This window comes from Dasypus novemcinctus, chromosome 3 (genome assembly GCF_030445035.2).
Source record: "Dasypus novemcinctus isolate mDasNov1 chromosome 3, mDasNov1.1.hap2, whole genome shotgun sequence".
In the NCBI taxonomy this organism is placed as follows: domain Eukaryota; kingdom Metazoa; phylum Chordata; class Mammalia; order Cingulata; family Dasypodidae; genus Dasypus; species Dasypus novemcinctus.
The window spans coordinates 61,326,399-61,341,863 of record NC_080675.1 but is presented as its reverse complement, the minus strand read 5'-3'; the positions used below and the strand labels follow the sequence as shown (position 1 = coordinate 61,341,863).

The window sequence follows — 15,465 nt, the reverse complement described above, 5'->3', positions numbered from 1 at the left end:
TTCAAATGTGGATTACATTACAGGCAACACATCTATTTATTGAAAGTTTCCTGCTGATTTTGAAGAAGAGATGTTTAAATCATGGTTGGCTAGAAGCTAAGGCAAAAATGAAAACACCAAGTTTAACTGTAAGGAATGGCAACAGGGAAGTGGATGTGGCTCTGGTGACTGAGCTCCCTCCTACCACACGGGAGGTCCGTGATTTGTTTCCTGGTGACTCCTAAAAGCAAGCTGGTGTAACAGGCAGGCACAGCATGCTGATACAACAAGAGACACAGAAGAAAAACATAATGAGAGACACAACAAAGCAGGGAGCAGAGGTTCCCAGTGCCTCCTAAAGAAAATGAGCAAGACAGCAAGCTGACACTATAGGTAGGCATGGCAAGCTGACATAAGAGACACAAGAAGAAAAAACGAGAGACACAATAAAAAAGGGAAGGAGGTGGCTCAAGTGATTAGGTACCTCCCTCCCATATGAGAGGTTTGGGTTTCAGTTCCTCGTGCCTTCTAAAGACATAGCACACAGCAAGTTCAAACAAGGAGAAATAAATAAAATAAATCTTAAAAAAAAAAAGAATGGTTAGAGAGAAGAAACAACCAAGAAATTCTTCAAACATTTTGATATAATACTGGCAATCCTAAATATGCTAAAGTCAGGATCCCTTGCCTAGGTTAGCAGTGTGCTTGCTAATCATATTGCTACATATACATAAATGCCAGTAACAAAAAGTAATTCAGAAGAAATCTTAAAATTAAGGTGAATGCTTTGATTCAAACTCTGATTGAGATTCTAAAATAAGGATATATAATTTGATGGATAAATGCAGGCTACTGGCAGGTGGTTTAAGAAACTGCATATACATGAAAGTACACGGGTAGGAAGGGGATGTGGTTCAAGCCACTGGGCGCCTGCCTACCACAAGGGAGGCCCCAGTTTTGGCTCTTGGTGCCTCCTCAAGATGAGCAAGACAGTGAGCTGGCGTGACAGGTTGGCATGGTGAGCTGACGCAATAAGATGATGCAGCAAGATGACGCAATGAAGAAACACAATGAGACACAACAAGCATGGAGTAGAGGTGGCTCAAGTGATTGGGCACCTCCCTCCCACATGGAAGGTACCAGATTTGGTTCCGGTGCCTCCAAAAAAAAAAAAAAAGACAAGCAGACACAGAGAGCACAAAATGAACAGACACAGAGAACAGACAGTGAGCACAAACAACGAGGGCAGGTAATAAATAAAATATTGAGAAAAAAAAAGTACACTGGCGAAAATACTGCAGGACACCCCTGTCTCTGTGAGACCATCAGTTTACAGCAGAAAGATAACATGTGCCTTCTGAGATCAGATTTTTAAAAAAGACTGCAGCTTCTATCCTGGTCCTGCTCACTTGCTCTCTCTTGGATCACTTTTTCTGGGGAAAGCCAGATGCAATGTGAGAAGTCCATGTGTAAGGAAATCAGCTTTCTAGTCAACAGGCAGCAAAGAACAGAAGCTTCCTTCTAAGAGTCACTTGAGTGTGCACAGAAGGGGATCTTCCAATCCCAGCAGAGTCCTCAGGTAACTGCAGCCCTAGGGGGCTAATTCTGGACTTAAACTTCACGGCTTCTGATCCTCAGTCAGACCCACCTAGTAGATTCCCGACTGACAGAAATTGACATAGTAATAAAATAAATGTTTGTTATTTTAAGACACTAAGTTTGGGGACAATTTCTCATACAGCAATAAATAACTAAATATAATATATGTGAAAAGAGAGAGAATATGAACATATATGTGTACACACCTGTAAATATGTGTTTGTGTCTTAGTATTGATTTTCATAAAATGTAGTAATGAAAGGATACAACTAAATTAATAAAAATTAAAGAAAATAGAAATGGTTATCCAGAGGAGGAGGAATGGAACAGGGTGGAGAGGGCAGGAATGGAAGTAATTCTCTAAAAGTTTTTTTTATAGTTTTGATATTTGGAACCATTTAAGTGTCCTATGTAATTACGAAACAATATTAAATCAAAATTTTAAAAAGCCATCCCTAAAATGTGAAAACAATGAATCTAAACGTACATCAAGCTGATGGTTTAACCACAATGAGAAAAATTATTCAAAGTGAATTTTAAAAACAATAACTGTACATTCCTACTGGTAGACATCCTAAAGATAAAAAGATATCTTAGTTCTACTCATAATCATATGTTAGTATATTGATATTATTTTTGAAACCAGTTATGTAATATAGATACAGCAAAAAACTAGTTATGTAATTATTATTATGAATCAAGATTTCAAATGAAAAAAGTAAAAATATAAAAGCAAAAAGTAAAAACCTGTAGATGACATGATCCTGTACACAGAAAATGCCAAAGAATCAAGAAAATAAAGAGAGCTAATAAACAGATTCAGTAAAATTGCAGTGTACAAGATTAACACACAATATTCAGTTGTGTTTCTAAATAATTCCTTTTATAATTGCATGTAAAAGAAAAAAGTATCTAGGAATAAATTTAACCAAGGAGCTGGAAGACTTGTGCACTGAAAACTTCAAACAACACTAAAAGAAATAAAAGATGACCAAGTATTAATGACAAGACATCCCATGTATATGGATTAGAAATATTCAAGATGTAAATATTACCCAAAGTGATTTACAGCTTCAAGGCAATCCCTATCAAAATTCCAGTAGCTTTTTTGTTTTTGTTTTTGCAGAAATGGAAAAGTCAACTCTCAAATTCTTCTGGAATAGTAAGGGGCCCCAAATAACCAAATCAATCTTGAAAAAGAAGTACAAAGTTGGAGGTCTCATACTTCCTATTATCAAAACTTATAGGGAAACGGACTTTGGCCCAGTGGTTAGGGCGTCCGTCTACCATATGGGAGGTCCGCGGTTCAAACCCCGGGCCTCCTTGACCCGTGTGGAGCTGGCCAGGCGCAGCGCTCATGCGCGCAAGGAGTGCCGTGCCACGCAAGGGTGTCCCCCGCGTGGCCCCCACGCGCAAGGAGTGCGCCCGTGAGGAGAGCCGCCCAGCGTGAAAAAGAAAGAGCAGCCTGCCCAGAAATGGCGCCACCCACACTTCCCATGCCGCTGACGACAACAGAAGCGGACAAAGAAACAAGACGCAGCAAATAGACACCAAGAACAGACAACCGGGGGGGGGGGGGGGGGGGGGAATTAAATAAATAAATAAATCTTTTTTAAAAAAAAAACTTATAATGGCACAGTAATCAAAACAGTGTGCTACTGGCATACAGACAGACATACAGATCTAGAGAATCTAGAAATAAACCACTCATCTGTAGCCAGTTGATTTTCAACAAGGGTACCAAGTATATTAAATGGGGAAAGAATAGTCTCTTCAACAAACGGTGCTAGGAAAACTGAATATCCACATGCAAAAGAAAAAAGTTGGACCCCTGCTTCACACAATAGAAAAAGTCAAAATAAATCAAGATCTACCCATAAGAGCTAAAACCATAAAACTCGTAGGAGAAAACATAAGGGAAAACCTTAGTGACCTCAGATTTGGCAGAGATTTTTTAGATATAACACCCTAAAATAAAAACAAGGGCAAAAAAAGAAAAAAACAGGTAAATGGGACTTCATCAAAATAAAAAATTTTGTACTTCAAAGTATATGATTAAGAAAGTAAAAAGACAAACTAAAGAATGGGAAAAATTATTTTGAAATCATATATCTAATAAGGATTTAATATCCAGAATATATAAAGAATTCCTACAACTCAACAACCAAAAGACAAACCACCCAACTAAAAAATGGCAAAAGGGTCTGATTAGACCTAAGACATTCCTCCAAAGATATACAATGTCAATAAGCATGTGGAAGGGTGCTTACCATCCGCAACCTAAGGATAATCAGCCGTCACAGAAATGCAAATCAAATAAAAACTACAAAGAAGGAGCAGATGTGGCTCAAGCAGTTGAACAGAGCATTACCACAAGACCTGGCAATCCCCCTTCTAGTTATATATCCCAAAGAATTAAAACCAGAGACTTTCACAGATATTTGCACACCAGTGTTCATAGCAGCACTGATCCCAACAGTGGTTAAGGTGGAAGCACCCACATTCATCAACAGATGAATGGACAAACAAAATATGATATATACATACAATGGAATATTTTTCAGCCATGAAAACGAATGAAGTCTAATACATGCTGTACCATGGATGAATCTTGAAGACATCATGTTGAGTGAAATAAGTGAGACACAAAAGGATTATATTTTACTATTTCACTTATAAGAAATAACCAGAACACAAAGTTCTTAGAGAAAGCAAGCAGATTACAGGTACCAGGGGCTGGGAGGGGGTGGGTATGGGGAGTTACTGATTACTGGAAACAGAGTTTCTGGTTAGGGTGATGAAAAAGTTTTGGTAATGGATGGTGGTGATGATGGAGGTAGAGATCTCCAGAACATAGAGAGATAGACCTGCCGACATCATTGCGAGTGTAAATCAGACTTAGTGAATCCTTTCCAAAGAACAGACTTTGGAAAAGGGAAAATACTAACTTTACAGTATAGAAACCTAACACATCTTAACCAAGCGATAGAAATTAACATCACCACTAAAGTCATATTGATAGCATGTATCTTTTGCTTTATGATAAGTAAACTGAACCTCCCTGATATTAAAAAACCAATAACATCAGTCTAATCATGAGAAAAACATTAGACAAAATTCAAACTAAGGGTCATTACAAATTACTTCCTCAAAACTGTCAGGGTGATAAAAACAAGGAAAGACAGAGAAATTGTCATAAACCAAAAGAGACTAAGGAAACATGAAAACTAAATGCAATGTGATAACTCTGGAACAAAATAGACAGTAATAAAACAAATGATGAAATCCAAATAAAGCTAGAGTTTAGTTTAAACAAAACAAAACCCATGAGTTCATTACGATACTAAAAGTAAAACTCACTGGTTACCTTTGATGGTGGCTAAGGTACCAATTCACTACTCTGAAAAATAATAAATAAAGGGAAAGATACAGCCATTATCCTTTCTTTCCCATATGAACCACAAAAAAATAATAAGGAAAGGTCTTCATTAAAGAATTTCAAACTAATAAAAAAAAAAAAGAAATGATACAATTAGAGCACTGCTGCTATTTGTAATATCTAATGAAACTTTGGATCTAACCAATTATCATTAATAGCTGCCAAAAACAATAGGTAAAAGGCTGAAAGAGAACTTCATGATGGATGAATCAGGCTTACATTTCAAGCCATGATCAATCTTCACATTACAAAAGGAGAAAGCAGTCATTACTTATCTCTGGAACTGACTCGATAGGGGTATATACAACAGTACCTGTGATTTATTCTGGCCAAAAAGGAAAATATTAGAAAGAATGCAAAAAAAATTCTTTTAAATCACACTTGCTCAGTATTCTTTGGGAAAAAAAGGCATATATTTCTTTAAAAAGATGGTAACTGTACAACAGAACAAAGCTACCAAGCCTTTTGAAGAAACTGACCTGGCTTCACTCAAATTGCAACTTACTGTTTTTGCAGCACAGCCTAAGCAATTTAAAAGAGAAAATATTTAAACAGAAAAGAAGCCAATGTAACATGCACACAGCAAATAATTTTAAATTCATACTGTGAAGCATGCAATGGCTTTCTATCCTTTAATACCTCCATCAAATTAAAAATGTTGTACTACTTGCCACAACCAAGAACAGCAATGTTATAATAACAACAACAACAACAAGAACAAAATTACGGGTGAATTCTATGTATTCATATGGAGTTATGTATAAGAACCATAACCTTGTGGCTGGATGATGGTCCCCTGGATATACATAATATAGACTTCTAAATACAGCATAATTAAAAAACAAAAACTATTTGAGTTAATTTAAAACTTTACTCTTTATGCTTAAAGAATACTAAAATTTGTGACAATTTTATTCATCTGTTTAGAAAATCCAGATTTTCATATACTGAACATGGCTAAACTTACATTTAGGCCTACATTTAAAGAATATTAGGTGCCAAAAACCAGACTTGAACTATGATAAATTTTAAATTACTGTTCAGAATAAGCAAGCACAAAGACCTCTCTGTAAGAACTCTCATCTCCAGGAACTAAACCTTGACAATTTCATAAATAAGCTATGAAGTCCCCAAAGTTCCAAATAGGCTCATCAACTTTACAAAGTCTGTGTAAAACCATGATTCCCAACCTTTTTAAAGACACCTATAAATAATTTATTTAAATTCATGTGATTGTCCCCACAATTCCTGAAAGTGTCACATGCACTTTCAAAAGTTATTTTAACTTTTGTTTAGGATAATTTTATAAAATGTATTAAGAGATGAATGTCAGTACAAAACTACTGGAAACCACTGGTCTGAAACATTAAAACATTATCACTAATAAAAAACAAAACAACAACAAACAACTATGTCAAGCTCTCACACACCATACATATCTCCAGTACAAGTTCAACGAAAAAACTGAAACTTCAATAACCAAACATGCCAAATCTGGAAAAAACAGGAAGCAATAACACTCTCACAAAAGTTATCAGCACTAACAGTTTTGGGTGCATACTGTCTCTGGCCTTCTCCATATGTCCTATTTCATACTCAGAACAGCTCTAAGACATAGTATTATCCCTACCAATTAACAAATGAGGAAACAAAGTATCAAGTAAATTATTTTCCAGAAGTCCCAAAGATGGTATAAATTCAAATGGCAAGCTTATTACTAACCAGGTAATCTTTTTTTTTTAAGATTTATTTTGTATTTATTTCTCTCCCCTTCCCTCCCTGCCCAGTTGTCTGCTCTCTGTGTCCATTCCCTTTGTGTACTTCTATGACCGCTTCTACCCTTATCAGCAGCACGGGAATCTGTGTTTCTCTTGTTGCGTCAGCTCTCTGTGTGTGCGGCACCACTCTTGGGCAGGCTGTTACTTTCTTTCGCCCTGGGCAGCTCTCCTTACATGGCGTACTCCTTGCACGTGGGGTTCCCCTACGCGGGGGACACCCCTGCGTGGCACAGCACTCCTTGCGCGCATCAGTACTGCACATGGGCCAGCGCCACACGGGTCAAGGAGGCCCAGGGTTTGAACTGCGGCCCTCCCATGTGGTAGGCGGACGCCCTATCCATTGGGCCAAGTCTGCTTCCCTAACCATGTGATCTTAGCAATGAAAGATCAACTATAATTCTTCTAAGAAAAATATGACTGCCACTAATAAAAGGAAAAACAATCTACCAATTTTAAACTACATGAATGTAGAAAATTGAGAATTTCAGTATCTGGGCTCTAAGGAAAAAGTGAGTTTTTCATAATTTAGTTTAATCCCAGAATAGGATGAATGGCATTCCTCAAAACAGGTTCCATCTGCAGAAATTAATTGCACAAACACCTTTCATTAATATAAAATAGGAAAGCAGATGTGGCTCAAGCAATTGGGCTTCCGTCTACCATATAGGAGGTCCAGGGTTCAATGCCCAGAGCCTCCTGGTGAAGGCAAGCTGGTCCATGTGGGGAGCTGGCGCAGCAAGATGATGCAACAAAAAGAGACAGAGAGGAGAGACAATAAGAGAAGCAGCAGATCAGGGAGGTGAGGTGGTTCAAGAGAATGATAACCTCTCTCCCACTCCAGAAGGTCCTAGGATCCGTTCCCGGAGACACCTAATGAGAATATAAGTAGACACAGAAGAACAAACAGCGAATGGACAGAGAGAACAGACATGGGGGAGGGAGCATGTTTAAATCTTTAAAAAAAAAAAAAAAATATATATATATATATATATATATACTTAAAAATAAAGAAAAGCATTCACAAGCTAAAAAATGATTTCACAAAGACATGGATAAAGGATTATTTTCTTTCTACCAAGCTTTCACTAGATATCTCATACAAGTCTATGAGATCTACACTTAGGAGTCCTAATTTTATAGTGCCTACAAGGAAGAAAATGGAACCAGGAAGTCTACTGACATTCTACAACCTTATTCATAGTAACAGGTATTGAACAGTATAGCCCATGCTATATAATCAAGATGTTGATAAAGAGATCTACGTATTGAACCAAGGCAACTGCCTTCCCTCCTCCTCCTCCTTTGCAATTACAGATAAAGTTATTTCTCTAATAATTACATAACCCCTCTCAAGAGATACATTATTTATGTATTTGCTGTAATAAATATAAATGCAGTAATTTTTTGGTAAAGCCTGACATTTTTCAATTTAGTTTTTACTATTTGATTTCTTTAGTATCTTTCAAAATAAAATAGTTTTAAAGTTTCTTATAACTGCAAAGAACTAAAAAAAAACATTTAACTGCAAAACAAAGGAACTCCATCTGCCTTTAGTATTCTAACTAAAGACTTCCTGTTAACAGTAGGATTCCTTCCTTTGGCACATTCAGTAAAATGCCTGATTGGTATGTTGACCAAAAAATGTTAAAGGTCATATCTCACAGCTAAACCTAGAATTTGCTAAGCCCTAAAACCCTTTAAGATATTGTGCAACTTGTTTTTGTGCTTCAGCTAAATACAATAAGTTGAAGTTAACCCTTGAGATAAGGCATTTCCTGAAAAGCTAAGCAATAAGCTAAGCAGGAATTACTACTGTCTTTAAGAAGTCACTAGAAAATCATTTTCTTCCATTCCTTTTTATGTGTATGACATTAGTAACGGCAATCAAAATTTAATTCTAGGGAAAATAAATCTTTCTATAGCACACTTCTACCCTCACACAAACTTACTTTCTCCTTTCTATTCACTCAAATTCCTTCAACCCTAATTAGCAGAATTCTTGAAAACGATAGGAAGTTTCAAGTCTTTTCAAGAAATTTCCAGCTATTATCTCATATTCAGATTTTTCCTTCTGGAAAAGAGCATTGCTAGGCTTTTATGTACAGTTAATAATCAATTATCAATCTTTCCCTGCCACATAAAAAAGACCTTCAAAGAAATACTTTTTTCTCGAAGGTAAAACTTTTTTTAGATAAAATTTATATTGATCTGATATAAATTGTTATTAAATGAATTTTCTTGAGCAAGTATCGCTGCTGTAATAAATGCAAATCTTATTTTTAATGGCATTCTTAAATTTGAAAAAGTATCCAATTTACTTGTATTTTATTTCTAAATCATGATTGTTTTAAAGTTTTTCTTTAAACTTACAAAAATAATGTCAGATTGCTCCTAAGAGATTATCAGTAGAGATTTAGGTCTTAAAAGCACTTCTGCAATGATGTTTTATGAGTCAGAATATTAAAACAACAATCTTGACTTAGTATTATTTATCCTTCAAACTCATACACTTAAAACTCATGAAGAAAAAGTATCATGATCAATCAGTGATATCTGCAATATAAATACACATGGGAGAGGTGAGCACACACACACACACACACACACACACACACAAACCTAATAAATCATGGTTATTAACAGTAAAAAAGATTGTTTTAAGCTAGTAATTCTGGTCCCTCCAAGTTACCAAAACTGTCTTAAGTCTCCAGACTTGAAACCTCTGAATTTCTTCACTCATTCAACCATTTATTTAATGAGTACCTACACAGCCAAGTGCTATGTTAATCCTATCTGACTCTTCCCTGTCTCTCATCAATCAAACCCCATTAGAGGCCAAGTTCCATCAATTCAGATCTGCCCCATTTCTCCCTTTTCCAAATGTTCCCAGCTTAAGCTGGATCCTCATTAACCTCGAGAAGGCTGAATTTACTTAAAATATTAACCACGAGACATCCAACAAATGGAAAATTAGGGAGTCATTAAAACTACTCATAAAAAGTGTATAACATTAAGAAACTCACTGCAGAAGTAGATGTACAAAACTGTACACAGACAATTATAACAATGTAAAAAAAGAGGCATAAAAAAGATGAAGGAAATAATGAAAATATTAAGAATTTCTGGTATGATGGGTAATTTAGCTTTGCTCTTCTGCATTTTGCAGATGTCCTATTATAAGCAGGTATTACTCTAGAAGAAAATATAAATGAACTTTTGGAAACTATTTAGTTGGATAACTAATTACTTCTGGATTTTAAAACTGCACAATATTAGAAATAACCAATATAGTCAAATATGCAATTGTCTTAATTCTTTAATCTACTTCTTAAAACACAAAAAGGTACTCACCCATGCTCATTAGGTACTTCTACACGCTTAAGAAAATTCTCAATTTCAGTGCCCCAATGAAACTCAATATCAGCTTTCACAAAATAAGCTACTCTTACCAACTATTCTACACTATTACCCAATTTTCAAAATTTTAATGATTTACTTTTTCAACCCATAATTAAGTATCATTTTTCCTTCAAAACCACCACAGATCTGTCCTTTTCTCTTCACTGCCACTGGTACCTGCAATCCTCTTTTCTCTGCCTTCACTGTGCTATTGCAAATTTCCATCTAAAATGTTCTTCTTTTGCCTTTGGTAATATAAAATCCAAGTTCAAAGCCCAGTTCAAGTACTACATCTTCCAAGAATCATTCTCTAAGCATCCAACCAACCCTGACCTGTGACTCTGTATTGCTCTCAGTCAGTAATACAAATTTTAACAGTTATTCTATTATTTTGCATACATTAATTTTGTTTTCCTAAATAAGGTACTAGAGGGCAGAGAACAAGGGAACCAGGGAAAATGTGAGACATAAAAATAATACTAAATAAACATGTTTTCTACCATCAAATATTTGTACTCCAAATTGTTATAAGTCAGCTGATTTGATGTTAACACAGGCTATAAGGCAAATTTGTCTCATGATTTGTTTTTTTATCCCACCAAAATTCAAGGTCTACAATTTACTTGCAAAAAACAATCAGACAATAAAGTTTCACTTTCAGCTTGCCTCAGTCATCTAGTGTAATTCAGCACTTTAGGCATAAAGTATAACTGTGCATTTCTCATCTCTCTTCTACTCCTTATAGAAGCATCCTCATGTCAGCAGATATGGAGAGCAGATTTTTTTTCTTAATTATATGGCTAATATTTATTGCCCATTCCATAAAGAACAAAAGATAAGCTCAACACATGATAAAACATTTGACCATAAGTCTTTCTGATCAAGTCTGGAAAATAATTACTGAGCTACTAAAAGTTTTAAGAGAAAGAGTACAGGTTCTAAGTAAAAATGTAGTTATTCATGGTTAGTTATATCATGTAATCCTCACAAGCCTAAGCAAGGATGTGGTTGCCCATGGTAAGGTATCACCTCACATTCCCAATTATTCCTAACCTCCTTTTCATTCCCATGTTTAAGTTGTTTCTCTGAATTCCTAACCTTTCAATTCTACTGAATCTAAACTAAATTCAATCCAACTACAGACATTAAATTCTCTGGGTTGCCAAGGCTCACAGTGTTAATGGTCTAGATAGCCTTGAGATAAGCACCAAGTTTATATAACATTAGTTAATACAATAAATAGACATGAGAATTCTTTCACCCAATGTGGGTTAATAAAACTATTTACCACCTGGCTTACTTACTTCACTAGGAGTATCTGTTGCTTTCTCAAGAAAAACTCAGAAAAGAGCACCTTTTTAATTGAACTGCCCATAAATCTAAATACAAACTAATGTAGTATTTATAATTTAAAGTCACCTGAAGCATGCCTCCCCTGATTCTGTGGTATTCTTTGGAAGAGATCGTGACTGTATTCATAATATCTGCAGTCTTCACGTACACGATCTCCAAGTGGCCGCCTTCTTTGACCATCAAAAAAATTATCTGAATAGTAATATCGGGAACCAGAGTCTCCATTTTCAACAGCAAAATTAACTTCAGTTAAAAATGACTGAGAAGAGCCATATTCCCTAGGGACATCTGCTAGACTCCTGGCAAGATACGAGGGCGCAGATAATCTGTTGCTTTCTCTTCTTATTATTTCATGAGGTGTTCTTTGAATTGGAGTTCTAAGGAAACTCTGGTTTCTTGAAACTACTCCATCTCCAGAAGCTGAAAAGGCATTAGGGCTTGAATCTGGAAGACAGATATCAGTTCGTCTTGGAATTGTTGGACCGTGCCGGATAAATGAAGGCATGAGATCTATAATAAAACAAAGAATAAAGTTATCTCAACAAGTAATAAATGTATTTTTCAAAAGTAGTTAGCATACATCTATCACCCCCAAAATGCAAAATTTCAATGAACTTCAGAAAACATAATTTTAAATTTTCATTTAAGACAGTGCTTGGTACTTTAAAATTAAGGTTGATTAATATTTTCCCACCCAAATGAATCAATACTTTGTATGAATGTGCTATACGAAAGCTCAGCCAGAATGAAATGTATTCCGCAACTGCCATACAAAATACGGCAAAATGCCAATAAACTTTAATATGAAATACATATTGAACAAAATAATTCAAGAATAAATTTGCAAAATAGGAAACACCTAACTATAAATAATTACCAGCAACATTTACATAAGATATATAGTTCGTTTTGGTGTTTTTCACTTCATTTTAGGAACTGCTAAAATTCCTTCTTCGAACATACATAATTTCTAAGATAAAACAGAACATAATACTACTACTTCCAAACATGTAAAGATGGATTCCTTTAAAAAAAGATTTTGACTTATTAACCCAGTTTTCCTACTCTTGAATTACCTAGGAGAGTAACCCAAATCTGGAAAGCCAAAATTTTAGGTATTAAGATTTTTAAAAAAGCTCATTTCAAAGAAGTACACACATGTTGAATCAGTTCAAATTCACCCTTCTGAACTTATGGCTCCTTCAAGAACAAACAACTATAATTCAAAACAGAAGATAACAGTTAAACAATGGCTTTCAAGATATAGTACTTTTAATAAAGAATTTTAAAATAGTTTAGACATTCCTAGTTAGAAAGCAATATCTTCAACACATGAAAAAAAAACTAGATTTGGAGACCACTATGAAAACTTATTAGAGGGCATTCATATTAATAGGCTTCAGACAGAAACAAATTGCCTGAATAAGTAAAGCTCAACACTTCATGAAACTAAAACAAAAACAAAAAGGTGTGTGTGGCAAACCTACTTCACCACTTCACGAAATGTTGGGTAAACCATCTGCAGCAAATGCAAGCTATCATTTAAAAACTTAGCCAAAAACTTAAGAGCATGTGTACTGAAAAAGCAAGCTTTTAAAAAAGGTTTTACAATCAAGTTTCTGGTCATTGATGTAGCCCATCTAATTAATTTTGTTCTATCAGAAAGCATTACAAGGTTACAATAAATCGAGTAGGCTCACGATGTGGTTTTAAAGCGAAAATACGCTTTCCACCCCTTTCTACGTGACCCTAAGCAAGTACTAGGAACCTCTATGAACAACTTTCCCAATTATATAATTAGGTAATGCCTAAGTCACAAGGTTACTAGGACCTTCCAAGACAAGGGGCTCAGCACACAAAATGAACACCAAAATATTAGCGCCTTCACTCACAAATATCCGGAACAAGCAAGCAAGAATTAAAAATTCAAAAGACTCCGTTCAAAAATCAGAGCCAAATACTTAAACTGAGAAGAAAACGGGAAATACATCCTATTAAAGTTTAAAAAATACTTTCTGGTAATTTCCCTAAAACATGATAGGAATCATTTTAAGCTACTTTCCCTTTTTTGGAGTTTGAAAGGAGTCTTTTATTAAAGCACAGCTCAAACAGCCAAATACGAATGATTTTTGTTAGCTCCTCTGCTTTGAGATCTAAGAGCGATGAGGCTTTGGTTAGCGGCTACAATAAAGACCGTCTGCTTTTCACCTCCTCATCTCTGCATCCAGCAACAGGGCTAAGGAATTCTGCCTCAGAGTTTGCACAACTTCAAGCACCAATGAGTGAAACCCACAATGTTTGCAAACACAAGGCACATCTCGACGTAGAATGTTTCCCAGTCTAACCACTTTTACACTTCTATAGCATCAGGGTACCAAAATTTAAGTATTTCCCAAAGTGTGTCTTTCTTCCGGAATCAAAACCAAACTCTACCACGGCGGGGAGTTGCTATTTTTAGGGGGCTCCTCCTAAAGAGGAAAAAAGCAAAACAAAACCAAAGTTTCATGCTTTTTATCCTTTCACGGCTTTCAAACGAAGAACACTTCACGCACAAGAAAACAGGAAACACTGAGGCCAACAAGGAGAAGCCGCAGAGAGACCTGCGGGGTTCTAACGAGACACGTGGGGCGCCCTGGCCCGGGTCTCGCAGCCCGCCGGGCCAGGTGTGGATGCGCCCCGCCCGACACTCACTCCGCAGCAGAGGCGACGTCTCCTTCTTCACATACTTCCCCTGCACCTCGGCCGGCTTGGACACTTCGTTTTTGGTTTTCTTTCGGGACAGCATCCTTCTAGACGAACCCCGAGGCCGAGCCAAACAGCCTCCTTAGACTTCCGCGCTGGGTCCCGGCCGTCTCCGACGCCACCTCCGCCGACGCCGCCGCCTCCTTCCCACCCGAGCCGCCGCCGCCGCCGCCGCCGCCGCCTCTCCGCAGCCCGGGGTCGCCTGCAGGGATTGCCGCATGTTCGGGGCGCTAAGCGCGCCGGCCGCTGCTCAGCTGCATATCAGTTCCCGCCCGGAAGTCTGCCCGTTCCGCGACGTTGCCCGAGAACGCCGTGAGGAAAGGCCAGGGAAGCCGGGCCAGGGCCATGGTCCGCCGCGGGCCGCCAGATGACCGCTACGGGTACCGCCGTCGCCACCACCGCCGCCTACGTCCTGTAAACTTTCCCCACGGCCGCTGGGAATTCTGGGAAACCCGGCGCTGCGCAACCGCCGCCCCTCCCCCACCCCACCCCAGTTCCCGGGGCGGCTCCCAGGACGCCCGCACCAGAGCCTCGGTTAACCCGCTGGCTCCCCTCGCCGGAGGAGGGCCCGCTGTCTTCAGGCGTTCAGCTAATACTGAGTTACATAATAGAGATATTTTTTTCCCCTTGTATTTGCATCCTCAGATCCCGCGGACTGGAAGGGACTAGAGGACGAAGTCGGCCAAAGCGTGCGTGGTGGCTGACGTGTGCCCACGCAGTGCAGCCCCCTCTCCAGTTCTGAGGAACAGATTTTTTCCCTCAGGCCTTGGAGGAAAGCTTTAACGACGCCACCCCACCCCCAGATGCGTTGCCACAGTCGTCCTTGAATGAAGTCCCTCAAGTGTTCGGGGCTAGTTAATTCAGGTCCTCGATAACGCAGAATATGGATAGAGTTGAAGGACCACAAACCCCGAGTGAGCGCTACCCTGGGTAATACAGATGCCTCCTTTAAATTGAAAACATTAATCGGTTCAAGACTAATTAAACAAATAGAAATTGATCATTGCGTGCTAGGGAGTTTATCCTTTTAATGTAGGGGAACAAAATGGGAGTAAATGTTTTTTTAAAAATAAGACAAAAAAATAAAATGATTTTCTCATACTTGAGATAATTTTGACGATAGCATATTATAGTTATTTTCTCATAACTATCATTCTTTAATAGTCACATATTTCC

At 37.5% G+C, this 15,465-nt stretch overlaps 1 protein-coding gene across 1 annotated transcript in view; it reads right to left on the bottom strand.

The window, feature by feature from the left end:
- SAV1 (salvador family WW domain containing protein 1) overlaps positions 1 to 14,471 on the bottom strand; it is a 29,965-nt gene extending 15,494 nt beyond the window's left edge. Inside the window, exons 1-2 of the mRNA XM_058293447.2 lie at positions 14,239 to 14,471; positions 11,614 to 12,057 (exon numbers count right to left, since the gene is read on the bottom strand). Coding sequence (XP_058149430.1) covers positions 11,614 to 12,057; positions 14,239 to 14,332 — 538 coding nt within the window. The 5' untranslated portion in view covers positions 14,333 to 14,471. The remainder of the gene's footprint in view (positions 1 to 11,613; positions 12,058 to 14,238) is intronic.
- Positions 14,472 to 15,465: the final 994 nt, after the last annotated feature.